General features: G+C 50.3%; 1 protein-coding gene and 1 pseudogene across 8 annotated transcripts in view; both read right to left on the reverse strand.

Annotated features, from left to right (window-relative positions):
• Positions 1-20,330, reverse strand: part of Peg3 (paternally expressed 3) — a 28,558-nt gene extending 8,228 nt beyond the window's left edge. Inside the window, exons 1-6 of one of the 8 annotated variants that reach the window (XM_087201062.1) lie at positions 20,201-20,316; positions 17,345-17,405; positions 4,946-5,083; positions 3,869-3,973; positions 2,205-2,314; positions 186-288 (exon numbers count right to left, since the gene is read on the reverse strand). In XM_087201062.1, the coding sequence (XP_087057188.1) occupies positions 186-288; positions 2,205-2,314; positions 3,869-3,973; positions 4,946-4,961 (334 nt within the window). In that variant the 5' untranslated portion in view covers positions 4,962-5,083; positions 17,345-17,405; positions 20,201-20,316. Of the gene's footprint in view, positions 1-185; positions 289-399; positions 491-2,204; positions 2,315-3,868; positions 3,974-4,945; positions 5,084-17,344; positions 17,406-18,696; positions 18,811-18,841; positions 19,464-20,143 lie in introns of those variants that run through there. The other 7 variants (XM_021246205.2, XM_004866587.4, XM_004866585.3 and 4 more) reach the window with 7 other exon arrangements.
• Positions 20,331-22,691: 2,361 nt separating this feature from the next.
• LOC101716480 (CBY1-interacting BAR domain-containing protein 1 pseudogene) lies at positions 22,692-23,731 on the reverse strand (annotated as a pseudogene).
• Between the last annotated feature and the right edge of the window lie 2,404 nt (positions 23,732-26,135).

Consider the following 26,135-nt stretch of genomic DNA (forward strand, 5'->3'; position numbering starts at 1 on the left):
TAAGCCAGGCAAGTTTCTTTGAAAAACAAATCCCATCATTTATTTCCCCACTTGAAAATTTTCTAAGGCTCCTTATTAAAGTCGAATTCTGTCAACCTGGACTCATCGTCCTGCAGCCTGAAACAAGCAGGGGACCGCACGCTCCACAGCTGGTCGGAGGGTGGCTGGGGGAAGCAGCTGCTTACCCAGGGAGAGCAGCTTCCTGTAGCTCTCCATGTTGTCCTGGATCGTGTTCTGCGGTTTCCTGTCCTCATACAGGCTCATGACATGCTGGTAGAACTGGGCATTCTAGAAGAACAAACACAGACCTCTGGAGCTTGAGAGAAGCTATAGGTGAAGTGCTCACGGCGCTTGGGGTCTGAGTGAGCCAAGCATTACTAGGCCCGACATTGTACCTACCTTGGTGCTGCACTCTGAGGCAGATCCCAAAGCCACATGACACATATTCCTTGCCCTCATGCAGCTTACAATTTGGCTGGAGGGGAAATGACTGATGAAACAATTAGAGAGCAGCAGTAAACAGTATGCTGGGATGCAGAGAGCAAAGGCTCAACGGCCGTCACAGAGGGGTGGCTCGGGTGGCCTGAACAGTGGGCAGAGGTTGGGGATAAGACCTCGGGTGGGCCCTGTGCAGGGTAGGATTGCAATACGCACAGGCAGGCTGGCAGGAAAGCTACCCAGTGTGGCTGACGGGGAGCTCCCAGGTGCAGGGTTTCCAAACAACACAGCAATGGCAAAGCCCAGGGGCCTTTATGTTAGAAATGCCTTTTCCATCTTAACACATTTCCCCAAAAGAGGACTTAAAACTTCACATCACTCAGGAGAATCTGAGGTCTGCCGACCACAGAGGCTGTGCTGAAACTTCCTGGGCACGGCAGGTGCTGGTTCCAGGACAGAACAGCACTGAGGCCTGCAGAGCTGGACGGGGCTGTGGCGAGACCACGGGCTCTGGCGCTGGAGAGAACTGGCAGTGGAAGGGGTGGCGTGACTACCAAGGGTGCGAAGCTGTGGCCTTGCACGGCTGCGGGGGAGGAGTTTCTGCTTCTGTGGGCTGGTGAGTGTTTACATAGGAAGACAAATTACGAAGGAAGAGACAGGTCTTTGACATTAAGTGCGTTGCAGTTCTGCTGGGAAGCGGTACAAATACTGTGGCAACATGAAAAATGTAGCACCAAAAAAGGCAGCGGTTTTTTTTCGGAGTGGGGTGCATCTCCTGGGGGGCTCCCTCAAGCACCCTGGGGTGCAGGCATTGAAACACAAAGCACTCTGAGGGAATGAAGAAGCCAAGCTGCAGAAACCAATCTCTTTCTAGCTCACACCTGAGAGTTTCCAGGACAACAAACAAAAACGCAGGAGGCACTGGGAACTGAATGAACGAACACAGCCCCAGCCCCGTGACCACCTATCTTTGCTGGGTCCCGGTGCCTGCTGGCCAGTGGGTTTCTCGGGCAGCGGGGGCTCGTTTGTATCACACTGGGCACAGAGGGTGTCCGTGGTGACACAGGGAGGGAGCCAGAGCTCCAAGCAGGGAGGCTGGCAGAGAGCGCAGAGTGGAGAGAGAGGCAGAGGGGTCACTGCTGGGTGGGGGTGCAGAGCCCCCCCCAGCAATAGCAGAAAGGTCGCTCTTCCCATCTTATGGCCACCTGTCCAGTCTGAATAAAGTAAGTGCGGTTGATTGTGTGTGTACTACACTGCTCCTATGAGACCAAGGGCACTCGGACTTCGACTCGAGCTCACCAGCGCCGTGGCAGTGCCCAGACAGCCGTGCCCTTGGTGCTGCCCAGGCTGTGGGCAGAGAGGCCTGGCGACTGCTGACCAGCCTGACACGCTGCCCCCGTGGCCTGCCCAGGAGCATGCCAGATACCGACAGGGATCTCAGAAGAGGGAACTGCGGCCCCGAGCCTCAGAGGCCACCTGCACAGCCTCCCCACCACGCCAGTCCGGGCGGGAGCAGCCGGTGACTCTGCGGGTGAGGGGCGTGGGCCCCAGCTCTTTGCCCACAGCTAGGAAGGGCTCTTAATGACACCAAACGCGACCGAGTCCGATGACCAGGACACCGGTGACCAGGCCACTGCACCTCAGCCACCTCCCGGGAGTGACTGGGGGCTCGTGACCACTGCAGGGCTTGGGGGCAGATGGGGACAGAAGGGCATCTCTGCGGACAGGAAGACAGCTTTCTGACAAGAGTGGAAGCCTGCACGTACCTGCAGTTGGGCCTCCCAGTCCATGCCCATGGTGTCCCTGCCGTCGCTGCTGTCCACCTCAAAGCTTGTGTCTGCCATTTCAGGAAGGGACAGGTCCTGCGGGGGCAGCCCTGGGAAGGAACAGTGGTCAGGAGGGAGCAGCCCAGGCCAGCAGCGCCCACACCGCCCGCAGTCAGGGAGCCCCAGGCTTGACCACGAGGTTAACCTGAGGCAGTGGCCACAACACGAGTCCCAGGAGGGCACTGCCAGCCTTGCTCTGCCCCTCGGGGGACCAGACAACCTTCTCCAGGTCGTTAAGGTAGAGCTCCCGGTGCCCTGTGGCATCCTCCATGTCCAGGAGGAGCAGACACTGATACGTCCAACACGTGGTGTTGGTCAGCTCCTAACTCTCACCAGTGCAGAAGCCTCAGGCCTGGCCTTCCCACACCTGCTCCCGGGTTGAAGGCCACTCCTAACTAGTTACCACGGTTAAAATTCACTCACTGTGCATGACTACATCTTCTCTGTGGCACTTTGTACAGGATTTTAATTTTGTAGCAGCATGGTCTTTTATACAGAAACTTCAAGTTTAAAAAAAAGCACCAGTGTAAGAAACATCTTCAGTAAATGAGTGGTGAAGATGGCGGAAAACACACAGGTGGCCCTACTGAGAGGGCTGAGGAGGAGGAACCTTGAACTAAGCTCTGGAAAAACTGGAGCACAGCCCACTGAGTGCTAGGGGCCCTGAGCACACAGCAGGTGTGTGGGGTCCAGGTGCATGAGGGCCAGGTGCGTGGGGTGCAGGTACATGAGGTCCAGGTGGGTGAGATGCAGGTGTATGAGGTCCGGGTGCGTGGGGTGCAGGTGTTGGAGCTCCAGGTGTGTGAGGTCCAGGTGTATGGGTTGCAAGTATACAGGGCACAGGCGTGTGGGTGTGGGCCGGCAGACAACTTATTTCTGCCAGAACTCCTGGAATGCAACTGGCAGCCTTGAGACTCCTCGTCTCTGCTTCAGATTCTCTGGACCCAGTCCCAGCTTCAACCTTGGTCCCAGTGTCCCAGGCAGGTCAGACAGTGGAGGAGTGAAGGAAGTGCTCCCCTCATGGGCACACGCCCTCCTCCGAGGGGAGGCACCCTTGCTCCTCAGTGGAGACAGATTCCCACCCCGTCCTGCAGCACGGTTTCTGGAGGCTTTGCCCAATGGGCCTTGTTTCAGAGAAGTCCCAAAGGTCTGTCCAAAGCCAGCTCCCCATCAGTCCAAACTCCGGAAGTGGAGCCCAGCCCCCGAGTCTGGCTCAGACCAGCCAATCCCGAGGCCCACATCATTCCACCCCAACCAAACAGGACCCAGTGAGACAAAACACGTGCCCTCCCTAGGAGCAACACACACTTGTGAAGGTCACTGAAGAACCTTTAAGGACCTTTCCTAGGGAGGCAGGGCACATCTTGAAGCAGACGCCCAATAGCTTCACCTATGTTAGGGCTTGAAAAGCCCTGCATTTCACTCTCTATTGGGGTCTAGTTCTCACATAAAAATGTCTCCGTCAGTTTACTCTCCTCTCAGATCTGAGTGACGCCACACATGCTGCAGGTGGTGCACCATCTCCAAAGAGGCCTCGTCCACCTGGCGCCAGAAGCGCCCTCCCCTGCACGGGCGGTGCCTGGTGGGGCTGGCGGGCTACTCACTGCTGAAGGAGCCGACTGGCTGAGGTGACGGCGCTCCTTCTCCGTTGGGGCTCACGTCGTTGTCGTCCTCGTCATCATCACTGGTCATGTCACTGCTGGTGTCGTCTGAGAGGTCAGCAGATACCAGCTTGATGCTTTATCGGCTCCAACAACAGCTCCCCCCACCCTGTTCTCCTCCCCGGGGTAGCTGAGTGATCTGATCCTTCATTCTCACCTCAAAGCCCTTCAGTGGCTTCCAGCCGCTCCTGCCTCTCTAAGGCTGGGTGCGGCCATGCCCACAGCCACCTATGCTTGACCCTCAAGAAGAATGGCCCAAAGGGGCCATGGGGGTGCACACCTGTAATCCCAGCACTCAGGAGGTTGATGCAGGAGACAGCCTGGGCTACATAGCAAGTTCAAAGCCAGCCTGGACTAAGCAACGAGATCCAGTCTCAAACAAAACAAAACAGCCAAGAGATAGTTCACTTCCTGTGGGTCGTGGGGTTCCCTCCCCATGGGACCCCTCTCACAGACAGTCTCCTTTCCCATGCAGACTCAAGTGGCATCCTCAGCCCGGGATGCTTGTCCCCCAGGGGTCATCTGGCCCAGACAGACATCCCAGTGCTCAGGGCAGCCCCAGCCCCTGCCCCCGACAGAGAGACCCGCGTGTGTCTGGATGTCCCCAAGCCGCATGTGGTCATAAGCGGGCCATTCAGAAGTGGCTGGACTGGGGCGTGTGGCGCTGGGATTAAGGTGGCCCACCCTGGGTGGGGGGGCAACCTGGATAAGCTATAAGGGACAGAAAGAAGGCTGCTTGTTGTTTGCTGCTTGCTACTTCATTGCCTTGCTGCCTTCTGCCTTCCGCTTCTCCTCTGCGATGCCCCTCTGCCGCGCCACCCTGCCTTCGAGCCAGTCAGCTATGGACTGAAACCTCTACAGACTTGAGCCACATAAACCTTTCCCCTTCTAACTCTGGGCATCGGGTATTTTGTCTCAGCAATGAGAAAAGTAACGAAGGCGGGCCCCGGACAGCAGCATGGCGGCCAAGACTCTGGGCTGCTCTGCTGGCCCAGCTGGCATTGGCCTCCCAGGTCTCACCTTCCCGCGGGCACATCCCTGCTGTCCTCTTGCTTTTTCACTTGCACCCAAGGCTTGAGCTGCAACCAGTCGAGGCAGAGGTCCCAGAGTCTGGGCAGGGTCCCCCAAGGGCCAACACAGGGACTGGGCTCCCAAAGCCTTGAGGAAAGAATTCTGAGTCAGCTGGGGCCTGGTGTTTGGTGTGGACTCCTGCATGGCGCCAGCACTGCCCTCACACAGCTGTTCCTGAGCACCCAGCTGGGAGGCAGCAGGACAGAGACAGTGGCCTGCGACGGTCGGGACCGTGGGGCCCGGGGATCATCCTGGGGCTGGGGCCAGGCAGCAGCGCAGGGCCGCCCTGCTGGGACATCAGCAATGCTCAGGACGTGAAGCGCCCTGAGCACAGACACAAACAAGGCCCCACACAGCCGGCCTCAGTTGCTGCCTTTGCATGGCCTTCACCCCAAGGCGAAGCACAGGCTGCAACAATGAGGTGCAGACACACGGAATGGTAAAAGGGCTCCAGACAGCAGCCAACGCGTTCTCTCCTCACCAGTGAGCTGTCCACTCCCACGCCAGGGCGTAACCCAGCCGCATGGACATTCCATTCCCCGTGCAGTGACAACACTCAGCCCCTCAGGAGAACCAGCCCATTTCGCAGCCCTGGGTACACGTGGCTGGTGGCAGCCACACGAGACAACGAGGGACATTTCTGTCAGGGGAGGTGTGCAGTGGCCAGGGTCCCTCTCGGACCCCTGCGGGCGGCCCGGGCTCACATGAGCACCACTTCCTCCTCCCGACCCGACACCACTAGGGCTCCCACCCTAGTCCCGTTCGGTCCCAATCTCTTAAATACTCACCTGGCTCCACTTGCCTGTCTCCAGGGGTAACGTGTAAACCCCAGTAAGGAATAGACCAGACCGACCCCGGGATCCCTGCCTGACCTCTGGCTGCACCCCGTGCCTGACACCCACACGACACTCTGAACAGCATGTGAGCAAACCTGCTGCGAGCTGCTTTGGGGCTGGACACACAGCAGGGGCCGGTGGCAGCACAGCAGCTTCTGGGGGAGGGGCCCTCCTGGTTTACTCAGGTCTGCACTGCAGCTTCCAAAGCCACCCTCAGGGTGACAGCTCGGCGGGCGTCCTCTACCTCTTCTTGGTCCTCGAACACAAGGGAAGCGCTGCCGGGTGTGTGTGGCGCTGGGCCTCGCACCCTGGGCAAACGACTCAGGAGCCGTGCAGCCTGACAGGTCACCATCAAGCCTCGGCGCTGCGAGCCTTCCCATGCCCGAGACTGTCTGACACACAATCCTCTCTTTCTGTCCTGTCTTTTCACCACCAGAAATCTAACCCAGGGGTGTTCAGCCATGAGCAGCACCCCTAGCACTTCTTATCATTTATGTGAGACAGCGTTCACTGAGTTGCCCAAGTTGGCCTTGAACTTCCCTTAAACTACTTTCCCTGCATTTTTATTGCTGGCCACCACAGCGGGAGCGAGAAAGCAGAGCAATGCGGGTGAGAAGCCTCGGCTCAGAAGTTGGAGCTAACCACACCACAGTCCTGCAAGCTGCATGAACTTCCAGAGAAGAACAGAACATCCATAGCAGGGCTTCTCTACCTTTGCTTTAAGGAGAAAGCCAGTGTGTTTAAAATAACAGGTTTTTATTTAAAAAGGCCTTGTAGCCAATCTCCCTAATGAACATAGATGAAAAAATCCTCAACAAGATACTGGCAAACAGAATACAGAGGGTCATCAAGAAGACCATACACCCTGACCAAGTTGGATTTATGGTTCAGCATACGTAAATCAATAAATGTAATATACTATATAAACAGAGTCAAGGACAAAAACCATATGATCATCTCAATAGATGCAGAAAAGGCATTTGACAAAATCCAACACCGATTCATGATAAAAATCCTACAGAAAATTGGAATAGAAGGTCTTTATCTCAACCTGATTAAGGCTATCTATGAAAAACCAACAGCCAACATCATACTAAATGGTCAAAAACTGAAAACCTTCACGCTAAAATGAGGAACAAGACAAGGATGTCCACTATCACCACTCCTGTTCAATATAGTTCTGGAAACATTAGCAATTAGACAAAAGAAAGAAATAAAAGGAATAAAGATAGGAAACGAAGAAGTTAAACTGTCACTATTTGCTGACAATATGATACTTTACATAGAAGACCCAAAAAACTCTACCAAGACTTCTAGACTTAATTGACAGATTCTGTAGAGTAGCAGGATACAAGGTCAACACTCAAAAAACAATAGCATTCTTATGCACAAATAGCAGACCCACTGAGAGAGGAATTCGGGAAATAATTCCTTTTACAATAGCATCTTAAAAAATGAAATATCTAGGAATCAATCTAACAAAGGAAGCAAAAGACCTCTACACTGAAAACTACAGCTCTCTGAAAGAAGAGATTGAAAAGGATACAGGAAAATGGAAAGATATTCCTTGCTCCTGGGTAGGAAGAATCAATATAGTGAAAATGGCCATACTTCCAAAACTGCTATATAGATTTAATGCAATGCCGATTGAAATTCCAACAATATACTTCACAGAACTAGAGAAAACAATCCAAAAATTCATTTGGAACCAGAAGACACCTAGAAGAGCAAAAGCAATTCTAGGCAACAGAGACATGGCAAGGGGTATCACAATGCCCAACTTGAAACTATACTACAAAGCTACTGTGATAAAAACAGCATGGTAAAAACAGCATGATAAAAAACAGACCCGAGGATCAGTGGAATAGATTAGAAGATGCAGAAACAACTGTAGACATACTCAGCTACCTCATCTTTGACAAAGGAGCCAACCACCCTCATTGGAGGAAAGACAGGCTATTTAACAAATCCTACCTTATTTTTGCACTGTCCCATCTGAAATACATACTTTGTGGTGAGAGGAATATTTCTAGTCTATTTCCTCATTGCACTTTGCCAGCTTCTGAAATATTGCTGGTGTGTAGTTTGCATTTAATAAATATGTTTTGAAAGAATAAACTTATTTCAATGAAAAAATACTGTGGACTTGGCTGTTTGAATGAAAAAGTTCCAAGTTGAATCAGTTCCTCTAATTTTGAACATAGATATATGTAATAATATATGTCATCCACTAAAGAAAATCATCGTGAACTCTGTGCTGCTCCTGTCACTCAATACAAATATTTCTCCAAACACTGGAAATGAATAAAAATTTATTTGGCCACAGAATAAAATGCACAAAAATATATTTTATTTATCTATGGCTCAAAGTGATTTGTATTCTGAATTTCCATTGCACTTGAGAGTAGAAAAAATAAAATCTCAATTCTACTTAAATTGATTAGCATCATTTAAATTTCAGGTAATTCAGAATTTCCCCCTGGTTTTCTTTCTTCCTTGAAACATCTATAGTCCTGTAAACTTATGGAATTTTATAAAGCCTGGTGCTGCATTGGCATCTTTCCATACTGAATTCTCCAAGGTCAGCCAGTCTGGTTCTTGGCTATCATTACTCTTCCACCTTGGCATGTGTCAAGATGTCTTCATTCTCATATAATCCACACACCTCCATATAGTGTTCCCTTGTTTCAACTATAATACTCCTTCAGGTCAACTTGTTCTTTTCTTTCAGCTATCTTCAGGTATCATGAACTTGGCCTCTCTCCTTCCAATTTAGGTTTGAGGAAATCTCAGGTGCTGTCTTATCATGTACCAGTCTTCTGACCTCCTTATCAGATGTCGATCAATCCTCTGACTGCCTAGAAAAGGGGAAGGTGAGGCCTAAAAATAAAAAAGTTAATAGAAACTTGCATAATTTCAAAGTATACGGGGTGCCAAGAGGTCAGTGCCTCAGAGCAGGCAAAAACAAAGACACTCCAAGCTCCCCATTATTTACTGGGTTCAGTGGGAAAATCAGATGGCTCAGAGGACAGCAATAATCCTAAATTGATGAGTATCTCATGATTGAGAAAGTATCAGGTAACTAGGAGGGTGGCGTATTACTTTTTGGAAAAACTGGATTTCAACCTGCCAAAGATTAAAACTAGACCCATACCTATCACCATGCACTAAACTAAGATCAAAGTGGATTAAAGATCTAGCTATTAAAACAGAAACCCTAAATGTACTGGAAGAGAAGTTAGGTAGAACTCTTGAAGACATTGGCATAGGAAAAAACTTTATGAACAAGACCTCAGTAGCACGGGAACTAGCACAAAGAATCAACAACTGTGATCTCATCTTATTACAAAGCTTCTGCACTGCAAGAGAAACCACCAACAGAGCTAAGAGACAACCTACAATCTGGGAAAACATTTTTAGCAGCTGTACCTTAGACAAAGGACTACTATCTAGAATATATAAAGAACTGAAAAAATCAGACCCCCCAAATTCAAAGACCCAATTCATAAATGGGCATCTGAAATGAACAGAAATTTCTCAGAGAAAGAAGTAAAAGCAGCAAATTGATATATGAAAAAATGTTCAACATCACTCATCATTCGAGAGATGGAGATGAAAACAACACTGAGATTCCACCTCACCCCAGAAAGAATGGCTGCTATCAAGAAATCAACCAAGAACAAATGCTGGCAGGGGTGTGGGGAGAAAGGAACCCTTCTCCACTGTTGGTGGGAGTGCAGACTGGTGCAGCCACTGTGGAAATCAGTGTGGAGATACCTCAAAGAACTAGGACTAGAGGTCCCATTTGACCCAGCTATTCCTCTGCTGGGGATCTTCCCAAAAGAATTAAAAGAATCATACCACAGCGATATATCCACACCCATGTTTATAGTGGCACAGTTTGTAATAGCTAAAGCTTGGAAACAGCCCAAGTGCCCATGAACTGGTGACTGGATAAAGAAGATGTGGGGTTTTTTATAAAATGGAGAACTACTCAGCCATAAAGAATGAGAAACTAGACATTTAAAGCTAAATGGATGCATACTGAGGCCATCCTCTTCGGTGAAATAAATACATGTGTAAATACCGAATAGTTTCTCTGGTGTGAGAAAGTGAAAGTGTGAATAAGGATTAAAATGATTAAAACGAATAATTGATAATTTGAAATAAGAAGAAAAGTTCCAAAGGGGTAGGGGAAGTGGGAGGGGAAGCGGAAAGGAAAGAAGGGAAAGGAAAAATTATGAGAAAAGGAAAAAATGGAAACAAAGTCTACGTAAATAGGGAAGGGTGGAGGGGTGAAGGGAGGACAGGGAATGGGGAAAAAATAAGAACTAAGATACACCGTGTACAAGTAAAAGCACCCAATGGTAAATGTAAACGCATTGTATACCTAAAATGTACCAATAAAGAACTTAAGCAGAAAAATAAGTAAATACATAAAAAGGCCCTGCACCCCACAAAGATGTCTGCGTCATCTGCCTCCATAAAACACGGAGCACGGCCTGCAGGAGGCCAAGCGTCTCCGGCTGCACCTTGCAGGCTGCCGGCCACCCTCCCGCGCCTTTGGCACCAGCCCACAGAAGCCTGGCCGAAGCTGACGCAATGGGACTCAATCCTGAAGTCCTTGGTGACCCGGCCACCCGCTCTGCCCTCCTGCACTGGGCACACTGGAGGGGTGACACACCCCGAGGGCCAGAGGCGCCCCAGGGACAGGGGAGAGGCAGGCCAGCGTTCAGCTCCACGGGCTGGTGCAGCACCTGACGCCCAGGGCCTGGTGACTGTGGCCACCTCAGGGAAGGGCAGGGAGAGGAGCACAGAGGGCGCCGGGCTCTGAGGCAGCCAGACGGAGGTCACCGCCCTTGCTCTTGGGAAGGAGACGCCTGCGGTGTAAAATCACCTGTGTGGGAGCAGCGGCCTCTCAGGAAGTTTTCGCAGGAAGTGAGTCAAGACCCAGGCACCTGCGGCCATCTTAGGGACTCGGACGCATGGACTAAGAAGCGGCAAGAAAAGAAATACAGGAGGCGTGGCGGGGAATGGGCTCCCTAGAGGCCGGCCTTAAGAGTCTTCAGGAAAAGGCCCTTCCCGTGCCATCTAACCAAGCCACTCACGAAGAACAGAAAGCTTTCAAACTGAAAGTAGAATAATTAAAAGACTTAAAACAAAGACTAATATACCACAGACCAAACTCATTTATACAGGCAGAAATCAAAGTCTTAATGCTGTTATTACTGAACATTTGACAGAGTTCCATCCAATTATGAGACGAGAAAAATCTGAAGCACAAAGAGAGAAAGACGTGTAAGACTGCAGTATATGCTTCTGTATTACAGGGATTTCTCTCTCCATTAAATGTGCATTTGATGCACAAAGCATTATGGTAAGGGAAAACTGTCTATAAGAACTACAGAATCCAAAAGTCTGATAGGAAATCGACAATTTTTAAGGAAAATATACAGTCAAAACTTATCAACAAAAAGAAAATAAAAGATGAGGGAAGAAATCTACAAACCTAAAATGCTTTAAGCAGCAACTCCCTGAATAAATTTCTGATGAAGAAAGTGTCTTCCACATGGGAACAAAGTTTCCCAGGTACAGAAAAGAGGCGAAGGATTCCTCCTCCTGAGTGACGTGGCCACAGGAGGCCTGTGAGGCCCTCACAAGGCAGTGCCAACTTCGGGCCAAAACTTACCCTCTGCTCCTCTCAAGGGAGTCAAGAGGGACACAAGTGGCCTTCATTCGACATGCTCAAAATGTTCTGACCACAAGATAGCCGCTGGTCAACAAGAGCATGGGAACATGGAAGATTTTATAATAAAAACCTTAAAAAAGAAAACAAAAAGTAAAAATCAGGGGGCCGGGGATTTAGCTCAGTGGTTTCGCCGCCTGCTGCGCAAGCACAAGGACCCAAGTTTGATCTCTGGTACCAAAAAAAAAAAGTGTTTACATGGACAATTTCTAGAATGCATAAGAAATTAATGATGACTAAGGGCGACTGCCACTGGGGGCCAGGGAAGAGAGGAAAATGTATTTTCCATTGTATATTCTCTCATTTTGTTTTAAACCATGAGCAAGTATTACCTAGTCAAAAAGTTAAAACAATTTGAAAAGGCACTACATCAACTGATAAATGGGTAAAAAAAAATGTTTTGTTTTGTTTTAATACAGTGGAGTACTGCTCTGCCAAGGATAAGCTTGAAACATTTCTAGGTACATGGATCCACCTGGAGACCATACTCTCGAGTGAAATAAATCAGACACACATGCTTAAATACCTCCTTGTTTCTCTGGTGTGAGAAACCAAACATGGAAATAAGGACTACAATGTATAATAGACATTGGGAAATGGGAAGAAAATGTTCAAATGATAAGGGGAACAAGGGAAGGGGAGGAGGGAAGGAAAGAAGGGACCAAAAAAGAGAATAGAAGGAAAAATAGAAACAAAGCTTTTGTAAATAAGGAGGGGAGGAGGGGTTGAAGGGAGAGGGCGATGGGAAGAGAAGACGCAAGCTACATCGTGTACAGACACAAATTCCCTGCGATGAATGTGACCACTATGTGTGTCTAAAATGCACCCATAAATGTTTTGCTTCAAACAAAGTGTGACAAGGCCCTAGAAAGGCCATCAGGGGTTCGGGCAGCACTAACGTCTTCACCTGGACGATGCTTTTGGACGCAGTAAACCCTTACAAGCTCGCAGCTGCGGGGTCAGGGGACCCCTCCCCAGGAGTGACCCAGCAATGACGGGCACTGGCGGGCCCAGGACACAGGGTTGGAAACCCAACTCCTTGCTCACAGCAGAGGGCAGCGCAGGTGGAGGAGAACCTGGGAACGGCACCTGGGAGGGTCCCGGCAAACACGGCCCTGGTTCCCTGCACTGCTACCGCTGCTCACAAGCCAGCCAGGAGTGAGGAGTGGAGGGAACAGAGTATTTGGCAACATCGGTGCCAGTTACCATGTGAACCGCATGAGGCTCTTAGCATTAAGAGAGAGGTAAAGAGCCCAGCATGAAAATAGAGGAAACTAATGTACAGTTCATAAATTAGTTATAATAAAGCCAGTGTTTAGCAACAGTCATCAAAGAAATGTAAAATATTACAAAGAAAGCCTTTTTGACCTATCAAACGGGCAAAGATTTAAAACCTAAAACCTGACGCTACGGAGGGCATGCACAGGCTGGCAGGTGCGAACCTCTTTTCTGGATGTAACCTCGCCTCTATTTAAAGACATTAAGTCATCTACTCTTTTTTTTGGGTACCAGGGATCAAACTCAGGTCCTTGTGCTTACAGGGCAGGTGGAGGAACCACTGAGCTAAATCCCTGGCCCCTAGAATCGTCTACTCTTGATGAACCAGTGAGTCACTGTTTAAAGACGAGGGCAAGTAGGTAAAATACTAGTGAGAAGAGACCCTAAAACGCCAGGTGCAAACTACAGTGAAACCCTTGTATGTACGTACACCAAGCTTCCAGTTTGTAGAAGGCAAAACCCTGCGTGGTGGACAACAGCAGGTGGCACCAACTCCACCTGGAAGGGTGTGGTCCTCACTCAGGTTACAGCAGAGTGGCTGGGGGCCAAACCGAAGAGCCAGAGGTGTTGGGTGACATCCTCCTGCAGGGCCACGTGACCCCCGTGGCCCCATCCTTACACCGCTCACCTCGCTCTTCATCCGCAGCCCAGAGGCGGCAGCAGTGCCAGGCCCGGCTCACCAAGCTCTGGGAGAAGCCCAGTGCCGCCCACTGTGACCGAGTCTGGCCAGTCAAAAGCATCACTGCGGCACTATGTGGCCCCCGCTTCCCCAGGCAACGGCCGCTGCAGAACCAGGAGCCCACATTCGCAGGCGGCTGAGGAGCAGGCAGATCAGCAGGTCTGTCTAACATATCGAGGCTGAGGAGCAAGTCTGCCCAGGGACAGTCCAGACAGCAAGGGATCAGAGTGCAGGGAGGGGCTGCACTGTGCCCGACCACAGGGCCCAAGAGAAAGAGTTCTTCAGCTTTTCATCACCATATTTTTATAGAAGGCATTCAATAAAGTTTTTTGGACATACTGTAAATGCAAAACACGATATAGCCAAGCCAGCCAAGTCTCAGGAGGAGAGCCCAGGCCCATGACAGGCTGGCCTGGGTGCACAAGGACGGCCCTGCGAGGGTGAACCACACCTGCAAAGGGGAGAGGCGGGAAGCAGCACTGCCAACTTCAACAGCTTCTCTCTATGAATCCCCAGCAAGGGAAAGACCAGGAGACCGCAGAAGCACAGAAGGTGAAATGCAAGTGAGCAAATGACTGAACCTCTGGAGTGGCGCAAGAAGAAGTGGAGCCGCTAACCCAGCCGCCAGCCAGGATCACCTCGGAGCTCGGAGCTGTGCAGCTGAAGTTTAAAGCAAGGCAGAGACGGGGGAAAGCATTCTTCTGAACTGAAAAAGTTTATTGGTAAACACAGCAAGGGGGGAAATCCCATTCAGAGCAAAGTAAACAATCCTTATAAATATGGTTAACAAAGTTTCTAAAACTAAAGAAGAAAACAAGTCTAAATAAATGAATATAAATGTTAACTACAAAACAGCTTTTTTTCTTCCTAGTGCAGAGTTTTGACAAACTCATAATGAAGTTCCTCTGAAAGAATACATAGGCAGGAATATCAAGGCCACTGTGTAAGAAGGTGGATGTGGGGTAGGGCACTATCTGTTTGCGAAGTTGTTCTTTGCAAGGGAGGGTTATGGGTGCAAAGACAAAAGCAGCCCAGGATAGAAAAGACCCGAGACACTGACACCACGCACACACACGCACACACACACGCACGCACGCACGCACCCACGCACAGACTTAATTTGTAGTGAAGAAGTTTACATGACAAAAGGAATTTACTACTTAAATGCAAACTAAGAACTTTCCTAGGACTAAGCGGTAAAGGGTAACCTAACCAAAAAAAGTGGAAAACCAACATTTTGGAGTGCTTGACCTGCTGCTCCACCCTGCATTTCCAAAGGAGTTTGTGGGCCCTGAACAGTGAGTCAGCACTGTGTGAAATCCCCCTGGAGGAATCATGTGGTTCAACCACACATCTCCAGAAGGCTAGAGCTGCTGTAGAGAAGGACAGATACACTTTATCCTAACTAAAAAGTAAGTCATTGCACTCAAAATGCAGCATTCCTAAATTTTTACTAAACAAAAATGAGAACAAAGACTTCAACATAATGCTATCTAGTTATTAAGTCATTTTTCAGGAAATTTTACAACTTTATTTCCTGACTATAAGCATAAAATACGGTACCACATTCAGGCACTTCAAAATGTTGAATGTAGAAAGTGCAAGCCACACCTACCAGTCAAATGTGTCCCTTGTAAAAGTTACACGTGTTCTTACTAGATACGTTGATCTATGTGCCTACAGGAAATGAGATATTCACACCGTCAATCAGAATGCAGTTGTCAAATTGCAAAGCTGTAGATGAGAAGCTTGAGTTTGAAATGTGCAAGGAATTGAAGGATCTCACGTAACAACTGATAGTTACTTTAATGAGTGGAAATAAATACAAACGAAATGAGAAGAAAACTCCATGTAAACACATGTAAAAACTTCCGACAATGAGGGATTTGATTAGAAAACAATGGTTAATAGAAGAAAACTTTTTCCATTGCTATTTACAAGGTTAAGTTCACAATTAGGAAAAAATATCAATATAAAAGTTTGGAAGCAAATTCAGCTGCTGTTGTGCTTCTTCTCGTTATTCTCGGAGCCCTCCTTCCCCCGAGGGCCCCACGACAGGGCCCCTCCTGTCCACTCCTTCACCTCCCCTGGCACTGCTCATCCCCCTGCAGGAGTTGAGGAGGGGCCAAGGGCAAGGCGGTGGCCCAAGGGCCTGGCCTGACTTGGCCAGGAGGCTGGGGAGGCCGCCAAAGGCCCAGGGCGGGAAGGAGAGAGCCAGTGGTGTGGGCCAACAGCCAGCCGCCTGCTCCAAGCCTGGGGCACCAGTCTGTGCCTCAGCCCTGCTGGCCCGTTCCAGGAGTGAGGCCGGAAGCAGCCTTCCGTACACAAAGCGCCTCCTCCCTGCTGCCCCTGCTAGAGTTACTGCGCACTGGGTGGCACTGTTGCCACTGAGGTCTGGGCTGCAACGCTGACACCGGGGAGACTTTGGATACTTTACTCCCATCTCATAGAAATGAGTAGAAAATAAGACGATGCATCTGAAATTAGCATAATGAATACTAAAGATGGAATCCGTCAGGCGCCTGTCACCACAAGTGGGGGGATCTTTGCTCTCAAGCAGGGAAGCCACGGGGCGGGCACAGCGGGGACACAGCTCAGACCAGGTGCAAGGGGACAGGAAAATGTCCCGGGCGACTCTGAGCGGGGCCTCCCACAGCCCCTCAGAGCAAGAGAAGCGCTACCTCTCCCTGGCCCCATTTCTGCAGCTGACTGCGTCCCTCAGCATGATACAGCCAGCAGCGCTAAGCTCCTACCTCAGGCCCCATCTGCAAGTCCTTACCTGACCTGCTGCAGCCGTCGCCTGCCACTCCACCCTGGAGCACAACCTCACTGCCGCCACCCTTGAGCACTGTCCCCTGACATCCAGATGAGAAGAAGTAATGCCTAAGTGTTCACACTTATCATCAACACAAAAGTTGCTTGAGACTACAGCCGACACAGCTACTTTCCAGGGACAAGATGTCTTCCACAGCTGTGTGACTCCGTGGACCACACTCTGATAACCACTGGAGCCTACCTTTTTCAGACAGACCTCCAGGTGTGGCCCATCACCCATCTGCATGGGTGACAGGGCCGCTCCCACGGGTGAGGAGTGCCTGGTCTTCTGCTACCCCTCAAGTAGCGCCCCAGGCTGCCTTGCACCGGGCTCTGCTCTCAGACACTCGCACGCGCGCGCGCACACACACACACCCACACCCCAGTGATCCCGCTGCTGCCGTGTGCAACCATGAACCGGACCTGAAGGAGAGGCACGTCTTAGCATCTCAAATCATGTGTCAGTGTGGTTTTAATTAAGTCTCCTGGGCTTCATTGAACAGAGACCTACAGACATAAGCCCTTTGGCCAGGGCAGGTTTCGAACTCTCCGGATGGCCGCAGTGTGCACTGGGCCAGCCCTACCCAGCGCTGCTGCAGTGGGCATCAACCCTGCTGCCCTCACCCCATCAGGCACTGCTCCCTGCGCCCTGCTTTTCAGCGCCTCTCTGTCCCGCGCATCCCAGGGCCCAGAAACAGGCTCCTGGCCGGCCACAGCCCCTGGGGAGCCCCTGGGGAGCCTTCCGGGTAAACCAGCTGCCCGGGGACACCACCTCGCTAACTCACGAGGGCACCGTGCCCGGGATTCGCCTCCTCTCTGGCGCACGCTGGATCTCTCCTGCTTCTGAACCATCCAAGGAGAGAAACAGGAGGCCAGAAGGAGCAGCTGGGTGCCAGGTAAAGAGGCTGGGCACCAGAGACGGGGCAGGCTGGGCCTCCTGCTCCTCTGACAGCGCAGCTCACAGTGCTGAGGCCATCCCTTGCCAGGCAGCTCACCTGGAGCAGCCGCCTCTTCTCCTGCCAGCGTCTCCAACAAGGGCACCAGGCCCCGGCACAGCTGTGGAAGGAGAAGGAAGCATGAGCCCAAGTTTTATGGTCCCTGGGCTCTTCAGGTGGGAAACAGCCCATGGCGGCTCCGGCTCCACCTCCACCTCCTGGACAGCAGAGGCCCAGCGAGGCAGAAGAGCGGGCAGCCGCCTGCCCAGGCATAGGAGTTTTGAGGCTCAAGGACCCAAGTGACAGCTTCCCCGCCGTGTGGCACCGACCTCTCCTCCAGAGGCAAGGGTGGGCCACACTCAACATGAAGGAATTTCTCTAGGGCTAACTAGGCTCCACACACTGTGCTCCACACTATTCTCAGGTCTTTCTCAATCTTCACGATGCTATTAATTTTCAGGGCAAATCATCACAAATCAGCATAAGGACATTCAAAAAACAGAAAATCTGCTGTTCTGCACAGGACCCTATTACAATACAGGTGCCCGTTAGGAAGAGTGGAGCCGAGTGTGGTGGTCCATGCTTATAATTCTAGCACCTGGGAGGCTGAAGCAGGAGGATCGTCACAAGTTTGAGGCCAGCCAGGGCCATACAGTGAGACCAAGGCCAGGCTGAAATGCAGAGCGAGGCCCTTTCTCAGAAAGAAAAAGAAGAGTGGAGACTCCAGTGCTTTCAGCCGTTTGATATCGGAGCAGGACTGGAAACTGGCCCTTGCCATGGACCTAATGCTGTACTTAGAAACCCCGGTGCTACCACCTCTCCTAGGTACCAGAGTACCACTTCCTGCGCTAGTGTGCAGTGTCAGTGCTTATCCACCTGCTGCCAGTGGGTGGCGCACCGCCGCCACCTGTTCAGTAGCCCCGAGGCTGCGGGAAGCAGCTTAGCGATTGCAGCTGAGGCCTGTGCACCCGTGAGGGTGCCTCGCCGAGGGTAGAGACTGGGGGTTAAACACGACTTGGTATTTACTGACACTCCGTAGACTACCACTCTACAGTCATCTGCAAATGCACGCCTTGGGACTAACCGGGCAGCAGGAATCCTGCGTCACACTCCTCGCCCTCCGCGAAAGGGGGTGGGGCAGGGCCCTGAACCTCGCGTGCAGACGGACGGGGTGTCCAGCCGCGCAGCTCGCTGCCTCCCGCCCAGCCGGGCTCTCTCCTCCTGCCGCCCGCCCGCTCCCTCCCCACAGCTCTGCACTCCCGACCTCCCACAACTCCCCGTCAGGACCACCCCTGGCTCTGAGTCTGCAGGGTTTCGATTAAAATCCCTTTTTCCAGAGTCCCCCAAGTTACTGAGACCCCAAGTCTTACACCCACAGCCAGCCTCCTCCAGTTTCTCCCCCAATGCATTACCCCCTGAATTCCGCTGTCACAGAGCTGGCCGGCCGAGCCCCACCCTCAGCCGCTGGACCGCAGGGACTGAAAGAATACGGCTCTGCGGCCCGCCCGCCCACCAGCCCTGGGCCTGCGCACAAGGCTTCAACTGCCAGCGCCGCACCTGGGTGGGCGGGGTTCGCAGTCCCGTCGCTCAGGTCCGGGCAGAGCCCTCCCGTGGGGCCCGTCCTGAAGCCAGCTGTGCAGCCGTTCAACACAGAGGATACAGAGGCCAGCAAAAGAGTGAGAGCGGTCAGGGCTCCCGTCACTCAAACCACAGCCCGCCCTCGGGCCCGCCCCTGCACCATCCTCTGCCCCAGCCCCTCTGTCACTCAAAACAGCGCCTGCGCAGTAGGCTCAAACCCCGGGACCAGAGAGACCTGGTCCTCACGCCCGACTAGAGATTCTCGCAAGCAAACAGGCGGCTTTCAGCCAGTGACAGGCTGTTTCTCGGTAAACAGGAGACAGTCTCCCTGGCCTGGGAAAGCCAGGGACTGTCTACACACCGGCGCGCTGCCCCGGATTTAATCACAAACATTTCAGCCCAGATCACGTAGCCCCAGTGCCCACCTGGGCCCAGTACCAGCACCCCTAAAACAGGGCCGACGGTCGGGGTGAAAAGCCCCGGGCCGGACAGCTCCTCGGCGGCCGGGGGACTGTGCCAAGCCCCGCCTCAGGCCCGAGCCTCACAGGACGCGGACGCGATCGGCCAGGCGGGTGGGCCCCACGCGGACACCGCGGCCCCCCCACCGCCCCGTGGCAGCCGCCGCAACAGCGCCTGCACGGCGGGAAGCGGGCTCGGGCTCGCGTCCAGAGGCCCCCCAGGCCCGGCTTTCCCCGGGCGGCGGCATAGAGACTGGGCGACGCTGGGGTCGACTCGGGATGCAGAGCTAGGCTCGGGGGCAGCAGGACTGAGGGTGAGTGCCGCCGCACTGAGCAGTGCGGAAAAGGGCCAGAAAGACGCGGCTTTGGTCGCTTCTCCACCTCGTGGGCGCCGTGAAGGGTCGCCCTCTAAGACTCGCCCTCCGAGCAGCGCTACGGACTCAACTGCTACGAGCTGACGGCCGAGCAAACCCTTTCTCCTTTACTTGGGGCGGCGGCTATTTTGTCTCGGCAAAGACAACAGTAACAGCCGGCGCCAGGAGGGCAGGCCCGGGACCGGCAGTCCAGACTTGGGATGCAGCCCGCTTGGCCCCGCCCCGGCCGCCGCTGGCCAATGGGGAGCCCCGCCCCGCCCCGCCCCGGCCGAGGGCAGAGCCGGCGCTGGACCCGCGGCCCACACCCGCCCGCTGTCCCCTAGGGCAGCTCCGCGTCCGCCGGCCAGCCCAGCCCTCGGGAGGGCGCCCGCAGCGCGGCAACCCGGCCGAGCCGACGCGGCCGCACCGGGGTCCCGGCGTCCCGGACGCTCGAGCCGAGCCGTGCGTACCGTGGACCACGCTGTCCCGCGGGCACCGGCCGCTCCCTTCCGCGCTCGCACACGCACCTGGCGGCGCCAGCTGCCTAGGGTGGACTCGTCCGTCGCCCGCCCTCCGTCCTCCGACCTCGCCACCCTAGTCCTCCCGGCTCCGTGGGCGCTGCCCGACGCCCAGTCGAGCTGCTTTCCAAAGGCGGGGCTTCCGCGCCGGCCAATCAGCGGCCGTGCCGCCCTCCCTGGGCCCTCGCCACGCCCCCACGCCATGCTAATCAGGCCGTGGTTGCCGCGGTTGCCGCGGCGACGGCTTGGTGTGAAGGCTGGGGTTTAGGTCAAGGGAGCTGTGGTGAGGGGCCCTGAAGCAGGTCTGCAAAAAGGGGTGGGGAGGAGGAGAGAAGGGGCAGCCCCCAAAGAAAGAAATGGGGCTCAAGGCAGATGTGCCCACTGACGATCCACAAATGCAAAATCTGGAAAGACAAGAGGGGGAAGGAGCACGTTTGTCTAAATGGAGGCAAAAAGAAATCAGCAGGAAGAAATATACATTAAGGTCTAAAGAAGAAGGACAAATATGGAAGACAGGACTTTTCCGCTTGGGACACCTGAAAGACACGAGTTAATTTCTGTAATAAATGAAGCGCTCTTGGAAACTCGCAAAATGAAGACCAAACCAACCAGAGAAACGGGCGAAGGGGACGGCAGGCGATTCGCAGGGGAATGCAAGTGACCCGCGGGCGGCACTGGAGGAAACCCAACCCCGCCTGACAGACGCGAGCCACACCGCGCGGACCCCACCCGAGTCCCGCTGCACCGGGGCGAGGCTGGGGACCCCAGCCGTCTGGCGGCGGAAGGGCCCGGTAACCGGAAGTACGGAGGCGCTCTGCAGAGTTAGTTCACCTAAGAGCACACAGTTTATCACCTGAAATTAAAATTTACACTCAAGAAAGAATGATCGTGGATGCGTGCCACAGTGACAGATTGTGGGCTTGGGGTGGAGTAGATTTTGGACTGCCCTACTGTGTCACTGGTAATTTCTAATTGGCTTTTAAAATTTTTGGTTATACAGAAAAGCTGCAAAAATAATAGAAAGATTCCTTACTCCCTTTCCCTTAATGTTATCATCTTGGCATCAGATACCGTGAAAAGGAAATTAATACTAGCCCAGAACTGTGATGGCTCCCATCTGCCCATCCTGCCCTGCGCCTTTCAGAACCGGGTCTGGAAGCCGCCCCACACCAAGTGTCTGGTCCTCCAGCCTCGGCCTCTCCACATGGGCAGTTGTGAGGTGCACAAGTGGAGTGTTTTGTAGAACATTCTTCAACTCGCATTTGTCTGATACTTTTCATGACCTGACGGCCTATGGGTTTTTTGTGTGTTTTGTTTTTGTGTTGGTTTTTTTTTTTTTTTTTTTGGTACCAGGGAATCGAACTTGGGTCCTTGCGCTTGCTCAGCAGACGGCGAAACCACGAGCTAAATCCCCCGCCCAGGGCTATGAGTTTTTTAGAAGAGTATCTGCTAATGCCATTTTGATAAGTTGATTTTTGATTCAGTGAACTTGCTGGTTCTAGCAGTCTGTCCATTTTCCTCCATTTCTAAAATGTCAACATCTTCAGTTTTAAAACTTCATTGACCGGCAGGGCCGGGGGTTTAGTTCAGCGGTTTCGCCACCTGCTGCGCAAGCGCAAGGACCCGAGTTCGATCTCCGATACCAAAAAAAAAAAACTTCATTGACCGCCATACCCTTTTGCTGACCATTTCACTGTCACACTGCACTGGCCAGGATCCTGGAGGTGCCTGTCCCGTGGGCGGGGGACATGGCGGGGGGACATACGCTCATTACCGTCACTGTCAAGTAAAAATGCTTGCTGTGTTTACTGCTACTGCTAATAAAAGGTTGTAGCTCTGGACCAAAAAAAATGCTTTGTAGAGCTTCCTTAATGGGAATTAAGGAATTTCCTTCTAGTTGTTTTTTTGGGGTTTTTTAAACTTTTATGGTTAGGTTTCTCTTTCTACTGAGATGCTAGCTCATCTCGCCTTAGCTGATAACATAGTGAATTCTCTGTACGTTGAAGCTTGTTTGCATTACTAAGCCCTACTCAACGGTGACAAGAAGGGTCTGGTCTACAGATGTGCATGGCCAGATACTACTGGGTTATATTTTACTTTAGTTTTTTGCATCTAAGTTTGTATTTTTTTATTATACTATCCTTGCCTGGTTTTGATATCAAGGTTACACCAGCCCACAAAATGATTTGAGGTTTATCTCACTGCTTATACTCTCCACAACAGTTTGTAATCTTTTCTCCAATGGGTGCTATGATCCTTTTTATTACTAATATTATTGTTTCTTTCATCAGTTTTGCTACGACTTTAAGAACCTTTGTTTTTTTAGAGAGGATATTGAAATGTAATTTTTTTTAAACCTTAATTTTTAGTCAGCATAAATTTCCTTTATTTTTGCATTTATGGTAGGATTTTGTTTTGTTTTGAGGTTTTCCTTATCAAGTGAGTATAAAGTTTTTAAGTCATTTAAGAAGAAAATGGACATGTGGAAATTAATTTAAAATTAATTTTCTTCTTCTGTAAAGTCTACCTCTTCATCTTCATCATCTTCTGCATGTTGATCCTTTCTTAATTGACAGGTAGATACCTGTCCTGTTCCAGATACACCCTTAGCTGACAGTGATCTTGAAGAGGTGGCTTTGAATTTGCTTTTACAATATCTAAATGAGATGGATAATCTAGTGGATACAGAGAATTTCAGAAAACCTCTAAATCTTCATCCTCATCAATCTTTTGTATATTTTGGTAGGCAGCAGTGTAGACCTCTTAAGCTTTGCCATGAAATAACACTTCGATTGTGATAAATTCTGAAAATATATTCTTGATATCCTTTATTTTCTGCTTTTTGAAATTGTCAATAGTTTCCTCCAGATGACGAGTTGTTTGGGTAATATCTTTTGAAGCTATGTGTAATTCGGCTTCTGCCTGTGAAATTACATGTCGATCAGATGGGTTTCGTTGCTGGGTTCTTTCTAACTGAGTTAACTGCTTAGCTTCTCTATTCCTTGCTGTTAGTGCTGCTTTGAGATCATCTCGTTTCAGTTTTACAATTGCTCCATAAGCTTTCAAAGGTTCAACCACGTTGGCTTCAGGTCTTTCAACCTCTGCTTGTCTATAATCCTGAAGTTTGGCACTTATCAGTGAAATTTTTCAGACCTTGCTTTAAATTTGGGGTCTCTGTAGAGGCATGCATGTTAATTTCATTCACCAGGAGGTCTGCTTTGTCTCGCAGTCTGGCAGTTTTCCACACATAAACAGCAAAGATTTGTCACAGCTCCCCAAAATGCTTCTCCACATTTGTGACAGCATCTTGCAGTTGTCCAGTTTGAGTGTCCCGGCTTTCCAGGGTGCGCCTTAACATCTTGCCTCGCAAACGGCCAGGAGCCAGGGGCTGGAGCCCAACGACTGGGGCTCCCAGGCGCCTGATGCGCGCTGGGCACAAGCCACACACACCACTTTGAGAACTTTTTTAAAGTCACTTGATTTTGCTGGTCATTTCCTTGCTTCTTTTTCGTTTAATTTGCTTTTTATTTCTTTCCTACTTTCTTGGGCTTCTTTTCCTCACTTCCTGAATTCCATACAATGTACTGTTCCATTCAAGTCTGTATTTGATTTCCATTAATGACCTTGAGAAACATCTTTAGGATTCTGGATTCTTTAAAAAAAAACAAAAAAACTATCCTTTAATGTAGATTTCTAAAATAGTACATTATACTCAAACAGTATGATCTAATATATATTTTTGTTATTGTTCCCAGGGATTGAACTCAGGACCTTTCCCTTGTGAGGCAGACACCGGAACCACTGAGCTCAATCCCCGGCACTGATCTAATATATATTTATTTGATATTTGTTAAAACTTCCTTCAGTGGGGCCCGGGGATTTAGCTCAGGGGTTCCGCTTCATGCCTCACAAGCACAAGAACCTGAGTTCAATCCCCGGTACCAAAAAAAAAATTCCTTCAGTGCCTGCCTCGCAAGCGCAAGATCCCAAGTTCTATCTCCAGTAACAACAACAACAACAAAAAAAACTTCCTTTATCCTAAGATATGATTAATTTTTAATTGTTTATGTGCTATAAAAGAATGAATACTCTCTATTTCCTCCAAATGTTAGGTGGTCATTTCTATTTATGTCTGTAGGATCAAGATTGTTATTTTTACTTATATTTTTCATACTTACTCTTTTTACTTGCTTGTTCTGTTCTAAATAGTTAGAGTAAATCTCCCAGAATGAATATGGTTTTACTACTGCTCCTTGTAATTCTTTTATTTTCTTCTCTGCTTTATGGATTTCAAAGCTACATATGTATGTGCAAACAAATCCAGATTTCCTCTACTGATGGTATAGGAAGCTAATCTATGTATTTATATTTGTAATTACTGATATATTTCTTTGCTTACTGTTCCTTTTTCTTTTTTATTTTCTTCTCTCCAACTCTTTCACAATCGAGTTTTCTTTCCTACTTTTCTTCTTCTACTTATTTAGGTTCCAATTATATTTCAATTACATCTTTTTCTGTCTTTAAATTCTTGATTTACAGATAAGCATTGTTTTAGAATAAGAATATGAAGAACCGAAGTAATGACCCTGGCACGTCTTAGCAATGCAGTCAATGTCCCATTCTCCAGTTCCTTAACCTTACCTAGAATTTCAGTTATAATTTTTTAAAACAGGGGAGGGGAAGAAGGGAAAAGGATTGAAAAAAGAGAATTGAAGAGAAAATGGAAATAGAACTTTTTCAAATGGGAAGACCATAGAGAGTTGGAGGGCGGGGGATTTAGCTCAGGGGTTCCACCGCCTGCCTCGCAAGTGCAAGGTTGTGAGTTTGATCCTCAGTACCCAAAGAAAAAAAAAGAGTTGGAGGGAGCAATGGGGTGTAAGGGGATGAAAAGAAGGTGTGTTACATACATGTACCAACTCCTCAAGACAAATGGAACCCTTAGGTATTGGAGTAAAAATACAGAATAAAAATATTTTACAACAAACAAAAAAATCCTTTTTTTTTTTTTGTACCAGGGATTGAACTCAGGACCTTGCGCTGGTGAGGCAGGTGTGGTGCTACTGAGCTAAATCCCTGGTCCAAAAATCCATTTTTATAGTCAGCAATAAGTTACACAGTCAATGATATTTGCAGAATGTATTCATTCATTCTTGTTTCTCAAATGTCACTGTTTCCTTCCAGGCCCGTGTGTGTGTGTGTGTGTGTGTGTGTGTGTGTGTGTGTATACACGTGCATGTCACTAGGGATTAAACAAAGGCCCTTGCTCTTGCTAGGGAAACATTCTGCCACTGAGCTACATCCCCAGCCCTAGTTTTACTTTGAGATAGGATCTCAATAAGTTGCCCAGGCTGGCCTAAAACTTGCGATCCTCCTGCCTCAGCCTCCTGAGTAGCTGGGATGACAGGCATGTGCTACCACACCCAGCCTTTTCAGGTTCATTTTTCTCATTGCAATAAATTCTTAAATAAGTTTTTCAGTAAGGGTATGAAGTGGCCTATCTGATTTTCTATGTGTATTCCTTTAAATGACTTTGCAAGACATTTTGACTGACAGTTTAGCCAGCTCTGGAATGTAAGGATGACCCTTACCCTCTCCCCTCACCTTGCAAGTGTTACTCCACTGTCTCCTCGGGTTGCCGATGAGGTCTGCTGTCAGTGCAATGTTACTTTCTTCAACACTGGTTTCTCCCGAGGCATCTTTTAGGATGGATGTTACATATGGATGTTTACCCTGCTTAGGACTGCATGACCGGGGAGGCCTTTCTTCCATGCTGGGGAATTCTTGGCCAGCAGGTCTTTAAATACAGCTTTTCATGGGCCGGGGATTTAGCTCAGTGGTTTCAACGCCTGCTGTGCAAGCGCCAGGACCTGAGTTCAATCCCCAGTACCAAAAATAAATAAATAAATACATACAGCTTTTCTGCCATTCCACTTCTGTGCCGCTC

This window comes from Heterocephalus glaber, unplaced genomic scaffold, assembly GCF_053883595.1.
Source record: "Heterocephalus glaber isolate CG9 unplaced genomic scaffold, H.glaber_assembly_v1.0 deba00001745, whole genome shotgun sequence".
In the NCBI taxonomy this organism is placed as follows: domain Eukaryota; kingdom Metazoa; phylum Chordata; class Mammalia; order Rodentia; family Bathyergidae; genus Heterocephalus; species Heterocephalus glaber.